At 41.0% G+C, this 23,537-nt stretch overlaps 6 protein-coding genes and 2 long non-coding RNA genes across 10 annotated transcripts; 3 read left to right on the top strand and 5 right to left on the bottom strand.

The window, feature by feature from the left end:
• The first annotated feature begins 17 nt into the window (after positions 1 to 17).
• LOC105698529 (vascular endothelial growth factor C) lies at positions 18 to 7,584 on the top strand. The gene is made up of 6 exons (XM_012422844.2): positions 18 to 392; positions 4,171 to 4,279; positions 6,453 to 6,664; positions 6,733 to 6,843; positions 6,919 to 7,103; positions 7,198 to 7,584. Exons 1-6 carry the CDS (start codon positions 207 to 209, stop codon positions 7,349 to 7,351), a joined length of 957 nt encoding a protein of 318 aa, XP_012278267.1. The 5' UTR covers positions 18 to 206; the 3' UTR covers positions 7,352 to 7,584.
• Positions 4,308 to 6,971, bottom strand: LOC105698527. 3 transcript variants are annotated; one of them, XM_012422843.2, is made up of 4 exons: positions 6,868 to 6,971; positions 6,035 to 6,298; positions 5,143 to 5,453; positions 4,308 to 5,019 (listed from the first exon to the last, which is right to left on the bottom strand). In XM_012422843.2, the coding sequence occupies exons 2-4, from the start codon at positions 6,277 to 6,279 to the stop codon at positions 4,505 to 4,507; spliced, it is 1,071 nt and encodes a 356-aa protein (XP_012278266.1). In that variant the 5' UTR covers positions 6,280 to 6,298; positions 6,868 to 6,971; the 3' UTR covers positions 4,308 to 4,504. The 3 variants fall into 3 exon arrangements, with proteins under 3 accessions (XP_012278266.1, XP_012278265.1, XP_023288299.1); XM_012422842.2 differs by having other exon boundaries at positions 5,143 to 5,465; XM_023432531.1 differs by lacking the exon at positions 6,868 to 6,971 and having other exon boundaries at positions 5,143 to 5,465; positions 6,035 to 6,446.
• LOC105698531 lies at positions 7,541 to 8,235 on the bottom strand. The gene is made up of 2 exons (XR_001103932.2): positions 7,933 to 8,235; positions 7,541 to 7,806 (listed from the first exon to the last, which is right to left on the bottom strand). It is a non-coding gene; the product is annotated as an uncharacterized LOC105698531 (long non-coding RNA).
• Positions 8,236 to 8,639: 404 nt separating this feature from the next.
• Positions 8,640 to 12,145, top strand: LOC105698530 (ras-related protein Rab-30). The gene is made up of 6 exons (XM_012422845.2): positions 8,640 to 8,864; positions 8,976 to 9,090; positions 9,440 to 9,523; positions 9,606 to 9,789; positions 9,866 to 10,017; positions 10,107 to 12,145. Exons 2-6 carry the CDS (start codon positions 9,004 to 9,006, stop codon positions 10,215 to 10,217), a joined length of 618 nt encoding a protein of 205 aa, XP_012278268.1. The 5' UTR covers positions 8,640 to 8,864; positions 8,976 to 9,003; the 3' UTR covers positions 10,218 to 12,145.
• A 236-nt stretch (positions 12,146 to 12,381) lies between these two features.
• On the bottom strand, positions 12,382 to 14,609 carry LOC105698526 (dehydrogenase/reductase SDR family member on chromosome X). Its single transcript, XM_012422841.1, has 6 exons — positions 14,359 to 14,609; positions 14,047 to 14,154; positions 13,791 to 13,964; positions 13,281 to 13,488; positions 13,003 to 13,201; positions 12,382 to 12,848 (listed from the first exon to the last, which is right to left on the bottom strand). Exons 1-6 carry the CDS (start codon positions 14,573 to 14,575, stop codon positions 12,654 to 12,656), a joined length of 1,101 nt encoding a protein of 366 aa, XP_012278264.1. The 5' UTR covers positions 14,576 to 14,609; the 3' UTR covers positions 12,382 to 12,653.
• A 246-nt stretch (positions 14,610 to 14,855) lies between these two features.
• On the top strand, positions 14,856 to 15,889 carry LOC111673990. The gene is made up of 2 exons (XR_002762207.1): positions 14,856 to 14,943; positions 15,089 to 15,889. It is a non-coding gene; the product is annotated as an uncharacterized LOC111673990 (long non-coding RNA).
• A 1,465-nt stretch (positions 15,890 to 17,354) lies between these two features.
• On the bottom strand, positions 17,355 to 18,170 carry LOC111673989 (ribosome-binding protein 1-like). The gene has a single exon (XM_023432528.1). It carries the CDS (start codon positions 18,168 to 18,170, stop codon positions 17,355 to 17,357), a length of 816 nt encoding a protein of 271 aa, XP_023288296.1.
• A 638-nt stretch (positions 18,171 to 18,808) lies between these two features.
• LOC105698524 (beta-1,4-glucuronyltransferase 1) lies at positions 18,809 to 23,518 on the bottom strand. Its single transcript, XM_012422839.2, has 7 exons — positions 23,236 to 23,518; positions 21,284 to 21,990; positions 20,135 to 20,632; positions 19,917 to 20,030; positions 19,492 to 19,579; positions 19,083 to 19,428; positions 18,809 to 18,947 (listed from the first exon to the last, which is right to left on the bottom strand). The coding sequence occupies exons 2-6, from the start codon at positions 21,778 to 21,780 to the stop codon at positions 19,219 to 19,221; spliced, it is 1,407 nt and encodes a 468-aa protein (XP_012278262.1). The 5' UTR covers positions 21,781 to 21,990; positions 23,236 to 23,518; the 3' UTR covers positions 18,809 to 18,947; positions 19,083 to 19,218.
• Between the last annotated feature and the right edge of the window lie 19 nt (positions 23,519 to 23,537).

The raw sequence follows: 23,537 nt of genomic DNA on the forward strand, positions 1-23,537 counted from the left end.
TAGACGGAGTCCGACCATCGGGAGCCGTGCACGTCCTCGAACTTCCTCCCGTTATCTCCGCGATCCTTATCAATCAGAGATGCGCCCCGAGGGGGTCTGAACTGTCGCGACCCTGGGGGTGTTTTTCTCCTGAGAGTTTTTTACGCGCCTTTCATTTTATTCCCGTGGACACAGGTGTAGGAGAGTGTTCCAAGTGATCTCGAGCAATGTGTCGAGGAATGAGGCTTTTGACATTAACATCAGTGCTGGTCCTCGCCGTGGGTCAGGACCATCCCTACCATGGCAACCCGGATGGCATCCTCTTCCCTGGACCCATCGGCAGGAAATCTCAGGGAATTCCTGACCTACGAAGCAGGACCCAGGAGAGATCAGCTGATTCCAGTGATTTATCGGTGAGTGTATTTTTAATCCTCTAATTTAGTCCACTTAACAATGGAAAAGCATTGAAAGGAATTTTAACTGCATTATTAATCTACATTTTCAGGGTGCGGTGAATTATTCTTGGAGTTTTGTATATATGTTTGTGGAACGAGGGACTCATAAATTATTAAAGCAACCTCGATATATTTTTATTATACTAGTAATGTTTTTATTATACTAGTAATTCAAGAGACAGAAAACGTTTATATGCCTTTTTGGATAATTGTGGAAATTTTCGCCCCGCCCTGTTTGTTATCTAATTATCTGACTAGTTAATAGATAAGTCGAAAATTATTGTATTGTGTGTGTTACACCTTCGGCTTGATTTATTCGACTATTTGACTATTTCCTGTCAAAATTGCAAAATCTATAAACCGGTCGTTGGGATTAATGCGACGTTCAATGTCGATTGGAATAGTGTCGAGGATACCGGACGACTAGAGCACCTCCGCAGTCCTGCCTCATTTTTTATGCTACCGGCGATCATTGTAACGTTGCCTTATTGTGACAGCGGCACAATAAACGATTGTCCGGCAAAGCAATCGTCGCGGACTACTCGATTAAATAAGGCCGAAGAGAGAAGGACAGAATACGCGCCCGAATTTTTTTCCGTATGAATTGCTCCTATAATCCGGTCGATCGATCACTATCGATCATTTATCTTATCCAGAGATTGTAGAACGGATGTATGTGGAGCGATCGGCCATTCACTGCGTAGTTGTCACTTCTTATTTATCATGTATTATTTATCATTCTCAAAATTATGCGAGAAAATTCTAATGCATATTTATCCTCGTTCGATCTGGTAGATCTGAGGGTTTCAATTTGAGAGAATCAAGGAATGTAATGATCTAAGATTTTCTAGTGACTCTCGGCTTGACTGGACTTGCCATTATTTATCATTTAATATTTTTATTAATATGCATTAAGGGCCATGCGAAAAAATTCTGTTGTATAAATATCCACGTTCGCTCTGGTAGATTTTAATTTGAGAGAATCAAGGAATGCAATGATCTAAGATTTTCTAGTGACTCTTGGCTTGGATGGACTTGACATTATTTATCATTTAATATTTTTATTAATATATATTAAGGGTCATGCGAAAAAATTCTATTGTATAAATATCCACGTTCGCTCTGGTAGATTTTAATTTAAGAGAATCAAGGAATGCAATGATCTAAGATTTTCTAGTGACTCTTGGCTTGGATGGACTTGCCATTATTTATCATTTAATATTTTTATTGATATGTATTAAGGGTCGTGCGAAAAAATTCTGTTGTATAAATATCCACGTTCGCTCTAGTAGATCTCAAGATTTTAACCGAGAGCGTCTAGGAAGGAAATAATCCGTAGTCTTTCGAATGTCTCTCGACTTTACGTCTCCCGGGAATTTATGTAAGACCGTTTTGCTCGTAGCCACTTAATAACGGCGCTTTAGAAAACATTTCACCCGGTAGGAACTAATCGCTGGTAAATATTTCAGGCTGGTGAAAATCCCGCCGGGCTAAGGATGCAATTTTACAGGGAGCGTGTGCTGAATTAATTAATAAGGATCCATTGACGTACTCGCTGTACCTTCGACCTGCTCGCACCTGCATCATCGAAGAATTAGTCATCACCGGGACGGCGAATTTTATCATAATTATCAGCGATCGACAGATTTATCCGATTCCCCCGCTCCACATATGAATTAATCCCTCGACTCTGTACGCACGATTCGACTAACATTTTCTGGGAATCTTGAGGAGAAAGCTGAAGAAATTTTAGCAGCGAGCGAAATAGTCGCCCTGCAAGATTCCTGTCCGACCCGGAGGAGGCTTTTTTTTATTTTTATCCCGTAAGAATTTTAACCGGCATCTCGAAACCTGTTCTGATCTCGTCTCTTAGAAGGAGGAAAGGGTGCGGATTCGCCCTTGCGGTTTAATTTACGCCTCTGGACACTCGAAATTCCCAGGATCTGGAGATCGATGCCTTATCGACAAATCGGGAATATTTTTAGACGACAGCTTCGACTGTTAACCCGTAAATGGCGCGAATTGCTGGGATCTTCCTTAAGGTGAAGTGAAACACGTCGAGGAACTTAATCGACGTCGATAAAGATTTTTCTAAATGCCTACGTAGCCGATGTTGGTTTTTATATTGACAGCTGGGTCGAATTATATTGCGTATTGTACCAAATGGCATACTCCACCTGTCGTTTTCGTACAATAAATATCAAGAAATCGAAGTAAATCTCCAGAAATCCTCTGGATTCGTGCTTTCTGGGGCCCTAATTGACTGCGGAGGGACCCCCTGCGCCATCTGTGATTTCCAGGTCAATTAAATTTTCACTCCGAGACCTCGTATTACCATCGTTTTGGCATAGAAGCGCATACAACACTTTTTTTGCCTTTATCCCGTTCAAATGCGAGTTTATCGATTACCAGAGTGTTCTAAATTGTCGTAAAATTGTCCTGACCCTTTCGTTTCTCATATCAGAGCCTTCGATAGTTGTATATTGATCGAAATATGAGAACTCGACGCCATTTTGGTTCTGGTCTGGGCTAAGTTACACAATTTTTTCAAAAAGTTCAAATTTTTAATCAGTGTCAGGACAATTCTTAGATGATCAGGAGTGACGTGTTAAAGTTTCGGACAGTTTGGTCTAATGCCATTAAAAAAAAAATGTATTGGAATCGACTGATTTGAAGGGTGTTTCATTTCACCTTAATCGCGTTTAGAAATCGTTTCATGAATCAGGACTGGTCTAATACCATTAAAAAAGAATTGGTCTAATACCATTTAAAAAAAAATGTATTGGAATCGACTGACTTGAAGGGTGTTTCACTTCACCTTAATCGCGTTTAGAAATCGTTTCATGAATCAGGACTCGAGATGTGCTTAGAGAATTCTTGTAAGAAAAAAATCCGGATTCTTAGGAATACGGGGAATACCGCAGTGTAATGCTAAACTTGTCAAGAAAGCTGTCCCAGTCATTCGAGGCCAGGAATGTGCAGTCTCTCCCTTGCTTAGGGCGATTTAGAGATAGATATTCACTAATTACTCGAGTAACGGAGACGGTTGAATACTTCTTAATGAAGAGTTTACTGCACTGTCGAAAAAATACCGTAATGAATATATTCCTACTTTTTTTTTATCTTATGAAGCTAATAAGTATGGATGTTAAATATTGAGTGCGGATTTTTTTTCAAATGAACGCAGGAATTTATTACACGATAGAATGTTTAATATTCCTGATAATCGTTAAACAATTACCGACAAAATGTCTGGACAAACTTGTTTGTGGAATTTATAGACATTCTTAATAGCGAACCCTCTTCGCGGGCATATTTTCGCCGATGGAATTTATTAGTTGGGAGAATGAGTATTTTGGAGAATTTTTATAAACGGATTTTCCTAATTCATAAATTTATTAGTGACGTTTGTTGCGCTCGATTCGAGGAATTCTTGGCAATTTTGCAACCTCTTTACGTGCGCTTTCAAGCATCGGTGTCGTGACGATATTGCACGTTCTACTGACGTATCTTGAGACAATGCAAGAATTCTTAAGCAGCAACAATACTTTGAGACTTCTGCGGAAAGGGAACCAATGAATTTCCACATTTCAATTCCGAATGTCGCGCTCGAGAAGTTAACTTCTTTCGATGAGGAATTTTTTCGGCTATCAAGTTGTTCTTTTTTCTTTTTTTTTTAATGACTATCATTATGTAATATCTATTACACGTTTTTTGTGCCTCGCTTTTGTTTCAGGTGGCTCTTAAAATGGCGAAGGAGGTGAACGAGCTGCAAACCGTTGAGGACTTCTTAACCCAGGTCAAAGGAGTACCTCCATCGGCGAAGGATTTATTCACCATAGACAGTATGTGGTAACGAAATGACACTAATAATAATTGTTTATCTCCATTTAATTATTAAAGTAACAGTAAGTAAAAAGGGAAATCTAAAGGGCAGGTGAAAGTGAAAATAAAAATTAAAGAAACAAAATCTATTCGCAGGGCCAGCCATCGAGTGGGATTAAAATCAAGATGAGTTTTGTTATTACTCTTGGTATTAATAATGTTTATATCTATATTAATATTGTTCATTAGTCCTGGACTTGCTCTTCGGTCCCACATGGCTGATCGTACTCTTTCTTGACAACCTTTCTATAGACAATCAGGTGTATCGAATAGTTAAATGCAAATTCCTTGCTTCTCTGTAGTGACTGGATTTCTTCTTCTGCTTCTTGGAAAATTAATTTATTCTTTACATATCGCAGGGCCTGCGGAGTCTGGCCAGCCTCCTTCTCCATAATTTCCTGCCGAAGCTCGTCCAACAATTGATTCTGCTCCTGGAAGTAGTCTACATATTTGAAGTATCCGCCGAAATTATTCTCATTCGGGATCAGGCGATTACTCAGCTGGTTGATTTCCTCGATGCTTGGTAATCTCTCTTTTCCTGTTTGTCGAAATTCTGCAGCATCGACCTTGCCTTTCCTCGCGCTCGACGAGGAAAACGAAGAGTCCCATTTAACAGGAGAATATGCAATTTGTAAAATGCATTTTTTAACCGAGGCATGGAATTTCCCCGTGGATGGAAAACCATAAATGTTCCAGCCAGCTGAAAAAGAAGCTGATCATTTTTACGGGTCTTCGGGCCCACGTTAATTCTTATTTATTATCTTCGTTATCTATCAAATTGCACTTGTGTTAATCGAGACTTTTTTTAACAAACCTGTCTCACCTGGTTTGCTATGTTTGGAGAACTTGATATGTCCATTAGCTTCCAAGAACTTCAATGACGTGCTTCCCGCTATTTCTGGGCCACCTTGATGGAAATCATCTTCATGAGCCTTGATTGCAGTTTCCTTTTCATGATCGGTATTAGTCATGCCACTGTCCCCAAATTGCTCCTCTTCCATATGCTCAGTGCCTTCATTCTGCTCTTCAATTTTCAGATCATCCGAGATGTTTAACTTCTCCAGAATTTCCAATCCCATTGTCTCTTCGGAGGAGCTGTTCGATTCTTTGGAGTCATCGATGGAGTTATCTTTCCTATCGGAAGGCCTAAAATTGTCATATTTCCATTATCAACAATCACATGTACAGTTAAAAAAAAAATACTTCGTTGAACAGCACCATAGAAATATTCTGGTAATTCAAAGAATAATTATTTAACTCAAAGTCGAATAAATCGGATGCAACATTTATTCGGAATTATGAGAATTTCTTTTAGCGAAATAATTACTCTTGGAATTAACGAAATATTTCTTTGGTTCCATGAATTCTTCTTTTTTTTTTCTCGGTGCAATAATTTAAAATGCAATGGTGTAGAAATACAATTTCTTTTTGTATCTAGATTGCGCTCACTTGTGGAAACGATATTCGCTTTGATCACCAGCACCATAGAAATATTCTGGTAATTCAAAGAATAATTATTTAACTCAAATAAAGTCGAATAAATCGGATGCAACATTTATTCGGAATTATGAGAATTTCTTTTAGCGAAATAGTTACTCTTGGAATTAACGAAATATTTCTTTGGTTCCATGAATTCTTTTTTTTTTCCCGGTGCAATAATTTAAAATGCAATGGTGTAGAAATACAATTTCTTTTTGTATCTAGATTGCGCTCACTTGTGGGAACGATATTCGCTTTGATCGAGCGCTTCTCTAGGAAGGATATCTTCGAACACATGGCTATAATTTCTACTAAAATTCTCCATGAAGAACGCAACGCGTCTTCTTCCTCTGATAATTGTCCCAAACCAGTCGAGAACCACATCCTTTGCAAGGTGGTCTTTTAAACCAGAAACAAGACCATCAGCCAGGGCAAAATAACCATTCGCGAAGGATATGATTTCAGGATGTCGCTGCGCCATTTTTTACCACGCCGATTTTCTGAAATAAATAATTAATTACATATAATTCTATACAAAAAGGGGACCTCCGTAAATTGAACTAGTCTGGATAACTGCCCTGTGGTTTTGTTTTTAGGATCTTAAGTCTTAGTGTTAAGGAAATTGAATTAATGAGTAATGTTAATTATTTCCAGGCCGAATTAGCGGAGTGGAGAGGTCGAATGCAGAAGTGGCTAAGCCAGCGAAATGTATGCCGGAACTACAAACAGTTCCTATCAAGGAAAACCACGCCGACCCCTCGACTATTTATTTCCCTTCTTGCACGCGCGTAATGAGATGTGGAGGATGTTGCAGTCATTCCTTGCTGTCTTGTCAACCGGTCTCGTCGGAGATCAGGAACTTCCAGGTGAGTCAACTCGTAGAGTGACTTTTATCCTGGCTTCGGAGAGGCATTTCAATTTTCAGTTTCCCTAGGTGATAGTGACCAAAGTCGAGCACGGCCAGTCATTGAGTTACAGAGGGAAAGAGATAGTGCCAACAGAGGAGCACACCAAGTGCAAATGCGACTGCAAGTTCAAGCCAGAGGTAATGTGTTTAATGGTAGCGTACCTTAATTGCAGCTTAATTGCAACGAGTGACAGTGTCAATTTCGTTTCGCAGCACTGTACCGAGAAGCAAATTTACGTGGAAGACGAATGTAGATGCACGTGTTCCAACGTGGACGAGGAAGAGAAATGTAGACGCAGCAACGAAACGAAATTGTGGGACCCTGATCTGTGTTCTTGTTTGTGTCGTACCAGTCAAGAATGTACCACTGGGTTTTACTTCGACTTGAAGACCTGCAGGTGAGTGTGGGGTAAAGATAAATTACTTTAGTAGTTATTACATTCTATGGTAAAGGAAGGTAAGATACGTACCTTGAGAAAATTATTTTTTTAGTTGTAGCGAAGTGCCCTTCTCACAGAACTGGTTCGCCAGCGACCGAATAGCAAATAGATTTCAACCGAATTCTAAACCTGATACCCCACCACTAATCGTCACCTTGGACGCAGCAGACCCCCGAAGAAAGCACAAGGATGACCCTGAATATTAATAACACGTAGAGGCTTCCTCTGTTCCCACGAACCAACAATACACAGCACAGCATTTATTGTGAAAGCATGATCTTGAAATGTTACCTACAGCAGAGATCGGAAAAGTTGTTTACATGTATAAGGACACACTTTAACGACATCAGGTATTTATAAGTAGTTACAAGTGTTACATTGAGACATAATAATCGTATTATTTATGCTATTTTATTAATAAAAAGACACATGAGTGATATACAATATTTTGCTTGTGGTATTCCACGTACAAGAAAATTATGAATCGTCCAGAACTTCAGAGAAGGCTGTTGGGTTTGATGTCAACTTCCTTTTGTGATTGAGACATTTAAATTAGTTTCAGGCTTTTTAGTAGCCATCAAATATCCAACGACAGCTTTATTTGCCTTCAGTAGGTTATTATGCGTTTCCCCAATGGATTGTAAAGTGTCGGAAATTGATCCTGAAATTAAACGTACTTATCATGCTAGGTTCCTAATGGATTAGACGTTACTTTCTGTACACTTTTAATCGCTGCAAAAGAACGCAGTATTATTGAATGCCTTCCATGAAAACTATTACTACTCACTAATAGAAGAAGCGATTTCAGAGATCCTTAACTCCGTTGACGGTTTTACTCGTTTCGTTTCCTGTTGCATTTTCAAGAAGCACAAGACGCTCGGCTGACAATTTTTAATTTAAATGTAATAGCGAATTTCCTTACATCAGATTTTCAAATCAAAATCCACGTGATTTAAAAGGCGAGTGAATGGATCCTCATAGAATAACGACTTTGTAGAGTGATTTGCAGTCCTCAAATCGTTCCCAAGATGGCGGCGATAGCAACGCAAAATGGCGTCGCGCCTTTAATCGCGTGTATTTCCTCTGAAGAAAGTAAATCGAGCGAGCCTTCGAATGTATTAAACGAATTTAGAAAGTAAGAGGTTGACAATCAAGCCGTGATTCCGAGAAATCAACGCTCCTGAGCTGGAAAAGCCGTCACCGTTCCATACTGTTCCATTTTTAAGTTTCATGCGTCAGTGAATTGTGTTCACTTCGTCTTTATGACAGATCGGAGATCCTCCCAGGTAGAATCACGGTTCAGCGAGAGTGGCCAATAGGAGGCCTCCATTCCGTTGTATCGTTCACGGTATGTGGTCCGCTCTAGAAGCCGCAGCCAATCAGAGCCCGACTATTCAGTTATCACGCAGCAGGATCGAGGAGTACTATTCCACTGGATCCCACCGCGGAGGTAACCACACATACTAGGTTAGCTGAGTGTGACCGAGTCAATTCTCGAACACGTAGAAGACGTGCGGATTACGAGATTATTTCGGTGAGAGCGAGATGTCATCGTGACAGGTTGACGATTGTCGTGCGACCGCTCGCGGGATCGGAAACATGCGACTGTTTGAGATGTTCCAAGGCTGGGTTCCGCGATCTGCTGGCGAGCGTGGTTCTCTTTGAGACGATGTCGAGGTACCCGTGTGTCTTCGGGTAAAAAAAAGAGCGTTGCGACAGGTAAGGAAGTGTTGTAACTTTCCGACCCACCGCCAAGGTGAACGCGAAAGAAAGCGTCTGCTTCGTGCCAGTTTACGAGTGCGTGCTTTGACTTCTCCCTTGATTGTCCAGATTCTCGAAGACCCAACAACGGAAAGCGATGGAGGATTACAAGTTCCTCTTTAAAGTTGTCCTGGTAGGAAATGCCGGGGTCGGCAAGACGTGTCTTGTGCGCAGATTTACGCAGGTAATTCGACTTATGACGGGTGCCTTTTTGCCTTATATGTTGACTTTTCTTATATTTATATTGACTATGTCTCCATCGTACTCGAAATCCGAGATTTATCATATCCGAATTTAAGTGTCGATCGAGACGCTCAGAATCGAATCTGCATAATTATCAATGCGATGGAGACATGCAATTTATTGGATTCGGACCCGATAAATCCTGGATTGAAGAGTACGATGGAGACGTAATCATTATACTAATGAGATTAATCAGATATTTGATATTCCTTGCTTAGTGGTGGAAAACTCGTTTTGATATCTGATGGCGCTGGCAATGATTATGAGTCTTATCGTTGTTTTCCTTCCAGGGCTTGTTTCCACCAGGGCAAGGTGCAACGATAGGTGTCGACTTCATGATAAAGACGGTTGAAGTGGAAAACGAGAAAGTCAAGGTAAGCTTCAGATTCATTTTAATGTATTCTTATTTTTTTAATATATAAGTATGCAGTGAATTTTAACGATACATTATTTCAGCTCCAAATTTGGGATACCGCAGGGCAAGAGAGGTTTCGATCTATAACACAGAGCTATTATAGATCCGCTCATGCCTTGATTTTAGTTTATGACATCTCGTGTCAACCCACGTTCGATTGTTTGCCAGACTGGCTCAGAGAAATCGAGGAATATGCGAGTAATAAAGTGTTGAGGATATTAGTTGGTAAGTTCGAGTATTTTACGATAGATCGGAGTTAACGATTAATAGAAATAAGCAGTACTAATGTTTTTCCTTACAGGAAATAAAATCGATCGAGATGATAGAGAAATACCGACACATGTTGGGGAAGATTTTGCCCAGCGGCATGGCATGTACTTCTTGGAAACATCTGCTAAAGAAGCCGAGAACGTGGAGAGGTTATTCATGGAAATTGCCGCGGAGTTAATGGAGGTACTGTATCGTTATCGCTATTTTATTTCTCACAGTTCTACGAATTTTCTGTCGAGCTGTTTAAATGGAAAAAAAAATATTTACTTCAGCAAGCACGTAGTAAGGATCTACCCAGATATGAAACAAATGCAACTTCGATAAATGGGAAAACAACGTCAATCGGCGATAGCGGGAACTGCAGTTGCAGTCGCCTTTCTTAAAAGACACTGATTTCACGACTTTTTTTACCAATTTCTCAGAGCCTAAATCACTAATTTAGCTAACATTCGCAATTAATTCATATAAGTACAACGTTTTGTATAGAGCGTCTTTTTTTATTTTGAAATTCACACTAGTTCACCAATAGTGACGTAAAGTTTACTTAGACTGAGGAGGCGGTGCATTTCATCACAAATCGATTTTTCTACGGAAATCTTGCATAAAAAGCTTGGAGAATTTTGGTCAATGTTTGCTACTCCCTTTTATACGAATTAAAGTACACGAAGTGTCCGTTAAATCGTAGAGTATATACAATTTGTTGAAGCAATTTCATTTGCTATTAGTTGCTCCTCGCTGACTGCCTAAGATGCGTAGTCCATGCTAATGCAAGATCGATGTGATCTCGTGTTTAGATATGACTGTGAAATATGTCTTATGTCGACGATTCAAATTTTTTCAGTAAAATTTGACGGATTCAAGACAGTTACGAATGCCTATTGAGTGCAGTTGTAGCGTTACTTCTAAATGTTCTCATAATCTATAAGTGAAGCAGTGCTCGTTAATGCTTTTGGGCATTAGCAATACTTGAGGCTTGGCATTTAATGCTCCGTCTGGAGTAATAAACGCCGTGTCTTCGCAATAACTATCAACTTTTACAACACAACACATGTTCATACTCGCTAGCATATGAACCGACCACAATGAGTTACGTAAGAGAGTCGTAAGCTTGCACTCGATATGAATGTTCCCATTTAATATTGTTTGCACAATTATATGACGAGACATTTAAATTTGTATATACATATGCATAACGGAAGCTCTGTTATGTTTGATAAATGGTTTAAAGCACTGCCCGAACCATGCAGTTGATTTGTTCGTTGTATCCATGTAAGCATCATTGAATATTAGAGCGATGGTAATAATTTATAACTTCTGTTTGTACGATTCAGAACGTATACCAATGCTGTATTTCAGAGTATGTTCCGAAACGTTTTACTTGTTCAACTAATGGCTATTATATTCATCCTCGTTTCGCACCTCTAATTTAGGACCAATGGAACTTAGAACTGTGCTTCGGAACATATTCTAAATAAGTCATTCTAGTCTACGCGGTATTTTTACATAAGATGTTAGATGACACTCGAAGGAGCTCCGAGTGATGTCGTGCATCGTTCCGAAAGTAAGTTAATTTTGTGACACCTTTTAGGATATGCGATTCCTAATTCCTAAGATGAACGAGAAACATGCACAGGTTAGCTTTTATTTATAGTAAGATAAGTCATTATTACTAGCGATAATGTTAATCAACCGGTAGCTGATGCAGAATAATAATCGTTTTAGCTAATTGAAGTAGACATGGACGGTCTTGATATTAATTGGTAATTTAAAACTACAATGATGTCGAGTACGGTGCAGTGTGACTGCGAGTTATTTTAACACTTCGGTGGTTAACGCTAGGTGGTATTAATTACATTTGGCAGTCGAGGGACATGTAGGAATTTCACTTTCGAATAACGTAACGGGAGAAAAGTAGACTGTACTTTTACCAAGGAACATCGCGTTACGAGAGAGAGAGCATCGAATCATGGAATTAACGATCCGCGACAGATATCTGTGCGAGGGATTGGTGCTAATGTTTTTATTCCGAAGGATTTTCATTGCACTACCGCGACGCGGGCTTTTTGAAACGTTTTATTGTACCTTGAATTAGTGGAAAGGTATTATTGCTTGAGTACGCTGAATAGTGTTGGACGCGTCTTTCGTTGTGTTATAACTTCAAAGTGCTTGGTCACTGACGATGCATTTAAAGTTTAAACCCCTATTAATGATTTTGTATAGTTTCCAAATTGCGTGTCCTATGACTTGACGATGCGCTACTTTTAGAGCGTAATATTTATGTCAATTTTTAATAAAGACATATCAGTTGTGAGCTGTTCTCTTTATTTAGTGTGACGGAGAGTCACCCCCTTTGAGAACTTTTCTTTACATAACCCTGTTCACATCGTCATTCTCATAGGAAACCATAAAATTAACAAACTTCTTGGTAAATGTTATTCGCTACACCCTGGATCTGAATTCAGTCGACTGGATTAACAGATTTTTGTTATTCTACTCGTGTTGTATTATATGTTGGTATTGATAATGTACAAATGATTTGGTCTGTGGTAACAGGCACTTTCGTAACTATATTTATTAATTTAACAGGTAAGTATTTGCTTACGAAGTAAAAAATTAAAATAAATTATAAAAGATATATAAAAATTAGAGGAAATTGGTTCGTTACTGCTGCATTGTAATACTGTCGTTAAGGGAGAACGTGTTTTCCTTTAATCGAATGAATATATGTACGTTGTTTGGTAATCTATGAATTCGTCTGCGATAAAATACTAAAATAATTTGGCTCCCTCGGTGAAGGCTGCTCTCTCGATTGGCAAACGTTACGACTTTTGAATGAAATCTTTCAGTTGCGTTTGCTTAAGAGATAGCTGAAATAGGCGTTCTCTCAACTCCGGATCGAAAACTTTTCTATTGACAGCAACTTCTCGACAGTTGCTGAAATATAAACCTCCCTTGTCCTGGATTGATATGTCCACAATAGCAAACACAACTGACGTAGCTCCTTGCTCAGGTGACTGAAATTTCAGATAATTTCAATTTAATTAATTAAAAAAATTTCATGTTTAAAATAAGCCAGTTTCAGATGCATTTTTTGTACGTTTTGAAATTTTACAGTAAGCTAACCCCTTAAACTAGTCCATATTATTGATAGTATAAAATTATGTTTACCTTGAAAAGCAACCGCTTTAGCCATTGAAGCTTATTCACGTACGAATGTTGAAAGATGTCTGTGTTGACGATCCCTGGATGCACAGCGTATGCATCGATATACATATTTTCTTGCTTCAGTAACTCTTGAAGAGTTTTTGTGAACATGACTTGAGCTAATTTACTTTGAGAATATGCGGCTTGCGCAATAAATTCGTTTCTATAACAAAATGCCATACATTAATGAATAATGAACTAAGGTGTGTCCATATCGGATGGAGATAGAAATATTTCCTTACTTGCAATTAACGTCTTCAAAGTTGATGCTTCCCAAAATATGGGCACAGGATGAAATATTAACAATTCTAGCATGTTCGTCTTTGGTACCGGCAGCTTTTAACAATGGTAGCAGCAGGGACGTCAGCAAAAAGTGGGATAAATAATTCACACCCCATTGTTGTTCAAAACCATCCTCCATTTCAGAATACGGTGTGAACATGATGCCAGCTGGAAAATAAAAACTTTCTATGTTTCTCTTTTTGATTTGAAATGTAAACGAGTTTTCATTAAATGGTTTAATGAATTACTACACGTGTTAATTAATTGGCTCGCTTAATGCAGTGAATCAGAAGTGTCATCAAATGTTAAACTAATTTGTCACATACGTACAAGTTCTGCCCGTACTGAATCAGCTCCGTTAACAATGAATTAATGAATGCAAAGTGAATGTAAATGATAATACATGATAATGGTCTTGGAATAAATAGCACGCGTGAGACGTAAAATGCGCAACAATGTAGGCTAATTACCATTGTTCACCAGAATATCAATCTTTGTGTAATTCTCCTTAATTTTTTCGGAAAATCGCCTGATAGACTTGAAGCTGGCATTATCGAGTTCATACACACATGCTCGACCTTTGGTAATTCCTGCCTCTCTTATCTGACGAATGGTCATGTCACCGGCAGCAGGATTCCTGCAAGCTACACAGAATCGATACCTCGTGAATCAATTAATTTATTCAAATCTCATGCGGCATAACGAGCATGCAACTTTCGAATTTACCAATGATTACTTCCATGTCACACTTGAGAAGTAACTTAACGATCGTGGCCCCAATACCTCTGGAACCACCGGTAACGATTACTACCTTGTCGGGTCTTTCGCATAGTTCTGAAAAGTAGAAGTATAATTAAAAATAATGAATATGTAACATAAATGAAAAATGCACAATCACAGATAATCCAGTCATCGAATATCAAGCATCGTGTCAGATTAATAGTAACGTCGAAAAGATGATTTCACAGAACGGAAGTGGCCCCGATTACATGCAAGTTCTCATTATTAATTTATTATAACACGAAATAAAATACTTACCGATCTTGTTGTACTTTGCATTGAGAAAGTCTGCGACGATTTCTTTGACTGCAAGGACATTGTACTCAAGTTCATTCAGAATAGCCTTACGGATGATACTGAATTTCAGGGGAGGCTTGTAATAATACAAGAAGCCTGCTAATACAGTTAAGACCGATCCTAATGTCAGAAACATGTTTCTATATTTTTTCCGTTGGTGGGCCTCAGGTTTTTGCATTCACTCCCGAGGTGCTCCTTCAGCTGCAACTCTGCAACTGAAGACTCGGGAGAATGTAAACGCGTGGCCCACTTTTATAGTCTCTGGTAGCTGTAAATGCCGCCTACCACGTCGACGTGGATTGCTATCAGCTGTTTCAACCGGTCACCCCGTTTTAAGGTTACGTGGCGGGGGTGGCGATGTAGCGCTATCGAGCGCGTTTTAATATATTCTCTGATATATTCATATATAAACCATAACCAATTCTCGATCGCAATTTAGCTCTCTAACGGTGTAATTAAATTAAAAAGTGTTCGTTTCATTCAGCTTCGTCCGGCTTCGTTTCTCGATCTTGTATTTTCATCGTTATTCGTTGGTTGTGTTTTAAGGTTAGGTGGCATTTTCCACGAGAAATGTAATTCTCTACACCTTCGTCCACGAGCAAAGCGATCGCGCTTGTTTGGACGGAATTTTATAAAAATGATCTTTGTTTATTTACATGATTTATCATCTAATTTGATCCTTTTTTAATAGAACTCGATATCGACGCTATCCTAACTTTGATGAGCGAATGGATTGGGGAAGTATTTGCTGAGTAAGTAAATAATTCATTTGACAGAGACTTAGTACTGGAAAAGGAGTTCTTGCAAGGTTAGCACTAATTATTTCATCGATATGCAGTCTATGCAATCTCTGGGACGTCACGTGGCAGGTTGCAATGTCATCTTTTTTCCCTTTTCTTTCGGACGGTACGTAGGGGAAAGAAGAGTAATTTATTTTTCTAGCTTTCATTGGCTATTCGCAGCTTTTGCAGCTCATTGTGACCTGGAACTTGTCCGTTAAGTCGCAGATGATTCCTGGCATCTATCTGGAGAAAAAGCGAATAACTGACGTTTATGTTAATCATCCCAGACCATAATGATATCCTACGAAATTCAAGCCTCGATGATTTGCCCTTTAGTGTCTTATGTTATAGTTTCCTCTAAGCAAATTGCAAGTGTTCCGAATGCTTTAATAAGATAACGATTTACAAAAATCTGCATTCTCATCGAGTAATTAATTACATAACACCAAGTGCATCATCGTATTTACATTACTCGTTACAAAACACGGCCAGTTAATCATATTTATGCAAATGTTATTAATATGCTATTAATATTCATTTTTTTTCACAGCAAGATCGATATCGATTACTGTCCCTCTACTAACACAAAGTGCCAGCATCAGACTTTGATAAACAGAAAATAAGAGAACGACTGAGTTTTGTGTAACCTTTACTATTCTCTTTCAAATACAAAATCGATGTACAGTGAAAATTTTAAATAGAAGTACACACAGCTCTTAAGGCCCAACAATCCTGCGAACGATTATGCCCTTCCCGTGTTCTTGTACTGAACAATTATACGACTTACTTGGAATTATTCAGCCCTAGTTTAATAATCGACGCGAAGAAGATGGACACAATTCAATGTTGAAAAGCGACACCGAACGGAATACATCCATTCTGCAGGGAAAATTCAAGAACAACCTGCGAAAGGGACCTTCGTTACTTATTGGACACCTGCGCGGCGACGATTCTCCAGATTTATAAATATACAAATCCAACCGTGCAGTCTTAAATTCCTTTTAAAAAGGAAAAACGAAAAAGAAGTGTTTCAACGTGTTAGATAATTATCGGCTGGATTTGTCACGCGTACAGGTGTTGCACAGTTAATTAGGAATCTCCCAATTTCCCGCATCTCCCGACTTACGTTATCATCGCGTCGGATTTGCTTTAGAGCTATTTTTTTTTTTAAATAAATACAAGTTACAATCATGTTCACATATGGTGTATCAACTCGGCTTACAGAAGACTAAAAATCCTATCGGATCGTTTTTCACGTAGTTCGATCATAATTGATGGATAAATCGGGAATTGAGGCAGGGCACTGTGCGAATCGATTCGATCGGGTAACTAAAATGCGAACGTCACGATAATATCAAGAGATTCTTTATAAACTATAGAGTTGAATATACTATAACTATGGAATGAAGAGACTTGTATTCGGGTATTTGATCGAACTCGCACGAAAATGCGCACACTCCTACGATGATTCGTAGAGGTCGAACACTTCCGATTATCCCAGGAAGTTTGCCTTAAGGGGATGTGAAAGTGGCATCCCTGAGATCGATCATGTTAAATCTTACAACGTGAATATAGAGTTTATAAAAAATCTCTCGATGTTATCGTGACGTTCGCATTTTAGATATCGAATTGATTTCGTTTAAATAATTAACACAAAGAAAAAAAGCGAGACTTAATTACAAGCTGTGCAACTATACCGCGAAGATGTCCTCGAGATTAAAGTAGTTGACATTAAAAGAGTCTTCGAGAGCTTCCGGTAAATGTCATTAGTTGCAAATGGCTGCTTTCTGTCGAAGACATCAATTCTTCTTTGGATGAATATCCGGATTGGTGGGACTTTTGTTCGATGCGTGTGGACTGTGTCATGGCACTGCAAATTAAAATAGCGTGAGAATACATTCGAAAGCTGTCGTAAAGTATGTTCAGGTGAATGAAACGCAGCTCGTGAGATCTTGACAGATAGAGGATGACTCAATGACTCTAAACCTTGTTACAAAAATCTTTTGTGTTGTATGCTTTTGAGGGTTTACTTAAGACGATGTATTAACCCTTTGCACTCCGCTGTCCCCTCTGAGGGGACATTTTAAGTGTAAATGGGATGGCGCGGAGTACAAAGGGTTAAACTTGCCCACTGCGCAAAAACGATTCGTATAGGTTATTTTTTGTACTGTATTATTATTCTAAAGATATATGGCTTAATACCATAAATAAAAACAGTAGTAATATTATACCTTTTTCATTATCATTTGAGACTTTGATATCGGAAGTAGTTTCAGTAATCATGACTTTCACAGTAACCTTGGCAACTTTACCCTTTCGCTTCCTAATAGCTGTCCTTGTTCTCTTAGGTGATGGTGTCGTATCTTTCAATGCCTTAGTCTTCTCAGGTGAAGCTACTCGTTCTGCCGTTGTCACCTTCCTTGCCTCGGGCTCGGCAGGCTCTTCCTCAGTAGTTTGATTTTTTTTTGCAGGGCCCTTCCTTGCCTCGGGCTTGGCAGGCTCTTCCTCAGTAGTCTGATTTTTTTTTGCCAGGGCCTTCCTTGACTCGGGCTTGGCAGGCTCTTTCTCAGTAGTTTGATTTTTTTTTGCAGGGCCCTTCCTTGCCTCGGGCTCGGCAGGCTCTTTCTCAGTAGTTTGATTTTTTTTTGCAGGGCCCTTCCTTGCCTCGGGCTCGGCAGGCTCTTCCTCAGTAGTCTGATTTTTTTTTGCCGGGGCCTTCCTTGACTCGGGCTCGGCAGGCTCTTTCTCAGTAGTTTCATTTTTATTTGCTAGAGCCTTCCTTGCTCGCCTCGCCTTGCTTGCAGCACTTTTTGACTCCAGAGGTGATTCCGCTAACGATTCCGGCATTCTACTTTTAGCTAACCTCGGTAATCTAACCCCTCGAGGCTTGTCAACAAATTCAGCGGGTAGAAGTTTTGTACTTTTTTGAGAACCAGAGCCGGCCGGCTCGTCGACCGCCTCGGCTTTCTTCGCGTTTTTCCGTGGTGCCATGTCAGTTACTACTTTTATTTGTCGGCGGGATAAAATGATCAGGCTAAGCACGGCTATGTTCCTCGATGTTCCGGCGAGGTGTGAAACTGCTCGAAGAACGAAATATATTTTCGTCCTTGTAGGTAGCCGGCCGGTGCGACGATCCTTCCTAAAGAGGGTTGCACGCGCCGGTGTTATTCGATTATCGTTAATTTGCTACTATGTGTTAAGCGTACTTACGAGGTTATGTCGAATTACGCCGGTTTCGGACACGCTGCTTGAGTTACCGTCGGGCAACAACCGAGGAATTATTTGAAAAATTGATGACAACCGCTCGACTATCGTGACCACGTTCGCAGCTTCACGCGGCAGCGGCCATCTTGGAACGCGCCGAGCAATCAGAGACCGGCTCTACTGAGCGCCAACCAATTAGCGCGCATCAGTTACTACGAAGTACGTACATTTTTAAATCACCTTTTCCAAACGTATTCTGTCCTTCGAATTCGATTTGATTTATTCACTTTTGCACTTTACATTGCTAATAAACCTTTACAATCGAGCGTTTAATGTGTCGTTTATGATTACTTCAGAATGGCAATTCGATTGCAGCCAATCAGAAGCGACTTGGACCACGATCAGCCAATCAGAAGCGACTTGGACCGCGATCAGCCAATCAGAGGACCGCAATTTTCCGTTCGCGCAATTCCGGCTCGCTTTTCCGTTTCCAGGGGGAAGCGTTCTCCCGCTATTGCGATCCAAATTGTGCGTTAACTGAACTCGTACTTTTTCCCACTGTTACTGCAAGTCAGGAGTCGGAAAATCGATTAAAAATTGATTTCGACAGGTGAACAAATTGCACTCTGTTCAATCGATACATAATTCCTACATTTCTAGTTATCTAAGATATAATATATAAAGTAAATCCCATCTTACCTTAATGTCTTTTCAGGGCAGGATCCAGTTATCTCGATACCAACTGTGTACTCTCAGCGACGAAAAGAGGCTCGTTGAGATTTGAATAAATTTTCAAAAGGGGTGGCAGATGAAATATGGAAAAAATACGCAGTCCTTATTGGGTGCATCGTCGATTCGTAGGATAGTGAGAGAGCAATCTTCGAACGACATTCCGGTATGTTTTACTGTTCCTCTTCTCGTGTTGGCCGTTTCGCCTCTGGTCGCGATCGAGACGATTTGATTTTTTCTTGATTCCTGGAGTATGGACTAAAAATGCCCCGTCGAGGACTACCAGGCGATAATTCAAAAGACACATCTCCAGCATCTGCGAGGACATTAATTAATCCTTGTTTTATCATTTCAGGTGCCTTTCTTTCATGGAGCGTACCTGTGCCATTTTGTCCTGCCGACCTTCCCAGGATAATTCTTCCGTGTACAGAGGATCGGTCTTGGTCCCGATAAAAACGGGCTCCCACCTTGAATGATAGTAAAAAGAATTCTAATAAAATAAATCTACCTCGCTTAACGATAGAGCATATCGGTAAGAACTGGTGAGTCAAATTGAAGAAAATTTATATAGCGTCCTACGCTGTTAAACAAAATATATTCCAGTGTTATAACACTGTAATTAATAACAAATGTACTCGGATTCACTTTTGTAAAGTCAGGTTTAAGTATTTAAGGTGAAGGAAATTTAGAAATATTTTTAACAGCGTAGATTTGCTAATTTTGTTAGCGTTTACTGTAATACGAGATATCTGTGACGGTCTTAGCGAAATAGACTGAATTTTCTGCTTTTTCAGGTACACGCACCTGTGATGAGGAAATTCTCTCCTAGTGACGAGAAGAGGTCGGACCCTTCCAGGGTCAGGTCTCAGCATCCACTTGGTGAGTCCAGGGAACCGCTGACAGTGAGGACAAACGAACCTGTGGAGGCAATCAAGGAAAATAAACCTCCATAAGGCGAAGATAACTCTGGTCCCACGTAAAAGCACCGAAATCCAATATAGAATATGTAGAAGAAGAAGAACCTATGGAAGTAGACGGCGGTGCCGAGCTTGGAGGTCATCAGCAGGTCGCGTTTATTCCCAGGAGGAGTTTCATAAGCCTCCACCTCGAAGACGGGCAGGACGAAGGCAACGGCGACCCTGGGTGGTTGGTCGCCGACCATCTCCAGGAAGCCGGAGGCGAGTCGATCGCTTGGCAGAAGCTCGATGTCGCTGACGAGCACCCTCGACGTGGTGGCCAGGGTTCTGGCGACGTTCCTGGCCACGTTGATGGGGTAGGTCATGCCCATCTTGTGCCTCACGGTTTCGTCCTCGCGCCACTGGAGGTCGGAAGCTGCACAGTCGCCTCGACCTAGGTCGAAAGAACCTCCTAAGGTTGGAGGTCGACCTGCCGGGAAGACCAGATGCACGGACACCTTCGTCATGGACGACTCGCAGCGGCAGGCGCGATCCAGCAGGGCCACGGCGAGGTCGAGGTCCAGACCCGGGGCGAACACCGCCAAGCTTATGGGACCTTCCCATCTGGCAAGGTTAATCCGTTTGTATGTTACTAAAAAATTCCTCCATTAAGGTGTTCTATATAAATCAACCCGTAAAAGTATGAAACTTTTCCGAACAGGGTGCACAGGATCATTCGGCACTTCAGCATGTGATTATGTAGACCCTAAGGAAGAACGTGATGCTCGTGAAATTACATTTCATTTTGATGCACCCGGTTTGGAGAAAAGTTTTATAAATATTTTCACGTTTTTATATATATAGATTGACCCTTTTGTAATACCTTAAGACGAGTGATTGCAATTGAAGCGTGTCCGTACTCGAATTAGTTACATGTTCCAAGCAAGTTGCTCGAGGTTAAGGAAGGACAAAGGAGCATCGAGATGGGGATCGAAGAACTCATAAGAGGAACTAGGGGTAGCCACCCTGCTGGGGATAGAATTATTTAAAACGTAAGTTGCCAATGGGATCGATGGATGTACACTGGCGAACATGAATGCCTTCCCATCATGTATTAGTGACGCCATATCTGTACAAAAAAATTCAGTGGAGGTATTCATGCTCCCCAGTGTACTGCATATAGCTTGCATTTGATACGGATACAGGTATATGGGTCTTTTTTTAGGATATAAAGGTGATAAGGACAAGCTCAACCGGGTACCCGAAGAAGCCCACCTTCTGGCGAGCTCGACAATGGCGTAGACCTGGTCAGCGGTGGCGTGAGTGCACAAAGTCAAGGGAGGAAGTTGAATCCCAGGAGATCCAGGATATCCAGGATTTTCCATTCCACTCCCAATCCCTGCCACAATGAATGGCAGGATCCTGTAGGATCCTCGTTCTCCGGCTTCAGGGCTGGAAGTGATCTTGGCCTGGGAATACTCGAGGATGAACGGGAGCCCGTAGGACCATCTGCAGAAACTGCGGTTTCCAGGTCTGCGGCCGGCCATGTACATCCCCGCGGAATAGGCAGGTCCTTCTGCAGGACCCTCGTGTCTCCCGTAATCCCGAAGAGGTTGCCGATTCCCCTCTTCGCTCCCGATCATGCGAAAGCGATCTCGAAGAGAACCGACCCTGGAGGCTGCATAGAGAAGCATCGCCAGGACGACCACCCAAACCACGATGATGACAATCGCGGGCATCTGGGACCGGGTACACGTACTTCTGATCCGCATTTTGGCGAACGAATTTCCGTTAAAAAATTGTTAGTCCTTTACCGTCCGGAGATCAACTTATTCTCTGAAGCGTTCATGATATGTAAACAAAATGTGGGAACTAGTGGAGGTCCTGGAAGCATTCCCCACCCTGGAAGAGTCTTGTCATTCCTGAAGAGGATCTTTTGGCGTGGACGGTTCTCCTCTTATCACCGTCTCGTGTTAATTCGCCTGTTAAGAAACTCGGTAGAGTTCTGCGCCAAATGCATAAATACAAGCGCTTAAATTACCACTTGCTTGGAAGTTGTACCTGGTGGGTCGCACCCGCGTTTTATAAGTCAGGGCTACAGTTAGTTAACAACGGCCGGTCGATACTTCCGAGCGTACCTTTTTTAAAACATCAAAGCCGCGGCTTTGACGTACTAACTATAATTGCGCGCTCCCTCGCGCGGCTTAACCCTATAAAGGTCGGGTGTAAGACCACGTGTAGTCGCCGAAAGGTCGAGCAAGCGATAGAACGATCGACTCACGTGTAGAGAACTAATGTAAGGAGCTGAGAGCAAACGGAGGCGGAAGCATCGCTCCGCCTCGAGATTTTGCTCGAGACGTGAAAATGAATCTAGCGATCTAAGAGAAAAAATCACTTTCTAGGAAAAAAGAAATTCTGCGGTCGATTAGGTACTTCCCTAACCGCACAGAATAATCTCTGAATATTTGTTGATATCTCTTATTTACATATTGTTCGAGATTATTTAAGGGAAATTTTTTGAATTATAAAAATATTTCTTTGGTACTATTCAAAGAAATTTCTCATCCCTGCATGCAAGAGACCTTTCGACGGTCGCAGGTAATTCATATTTCACCTGGAAAGTAATTTTTTTGCTCAGTACAGCGGAATGTGTAATAAGATCGCACTTTTTCCTCGTCACTGCCGACCACGTGGTCCGGATATTCTGACAGCGACGCGTTTTCGACTGCTCCAGGAGTCGGCTCTTATCGTTCCGCTATCACGTGACCCGGGTTACGCCGGAAGTGCGTTTTGTCCACGCCGTCGAAGGACCTAGTTTCCGTCCCGCACTCGCACCTGCACCGTCGCGGAAGCACCTGATCGATCGCTAGAAGCTAGAGTTAATTATAGTAGAGTCAAGAGTCGAACGAAACCCCGATCGAAGCGCCGTTGCCTCGAAGATGGCGGCCGTACTCGTCTGTTAAGGGCGCCGCGACGCCGCGAGACGCTCGATGGCATCGATCCACGAGTCCGCGTCGCCGCGGATTGGCCATTCGTCGATTGGCCCTCGACGAGGGTGGACTGCGAGGAACAGGGTGGCGATGCATGTAAAGATAAATCCCGGTGATTTGTAACCGTTTGTAACCGCTACAGTTCCACCAAGGCCTTCCGCAGCGTCGATTAAATTTGTACAGATCGGTTGCACGGATTTACGGGGATTTTTCATTACGTACACATCGTTCACTTACGTGGGCAAATCGTCGCATCCGATTTACTCGAGTTTTAGTCAAATAATCATAAACTAACAAAATATTTCTTAGGAACTATTTGAAGAAATATGGTTTTCGACTCGATGGCTTTTTTTTTTCTCCCAGGGTAATAACGGAGGCTATACGCGGAGCAACACATTTTTGAGAGTTGTAATCTCTGCAGTTAAATTAATTTTCATAGCGTCCACGTGTTAACCACACATCGGATGAATCTGTACAAATCGGTTTGCCCAGATTTATCGTCACGAGAGGAAATTTGCGAATCGTTAGAGGGTACTTCT

The sequence above is a fragment of the Orussus abietinus genome, unplaced genomic scaffold (assembly GCF_000612105.2).
Source record: "Orussus abietinus isolate OABI.00-Male unplaced genomic scaffold, Oabi_2.0 scaffold226, whole genome shotgun sequence".
NCBI classification, from domain to species: domain Eukaryota; kingdom Metazoa; phylum Arthropoda; class Insecta; order Hymenoptera; family Orussidae; genus Orussus; species Orussus abietinus.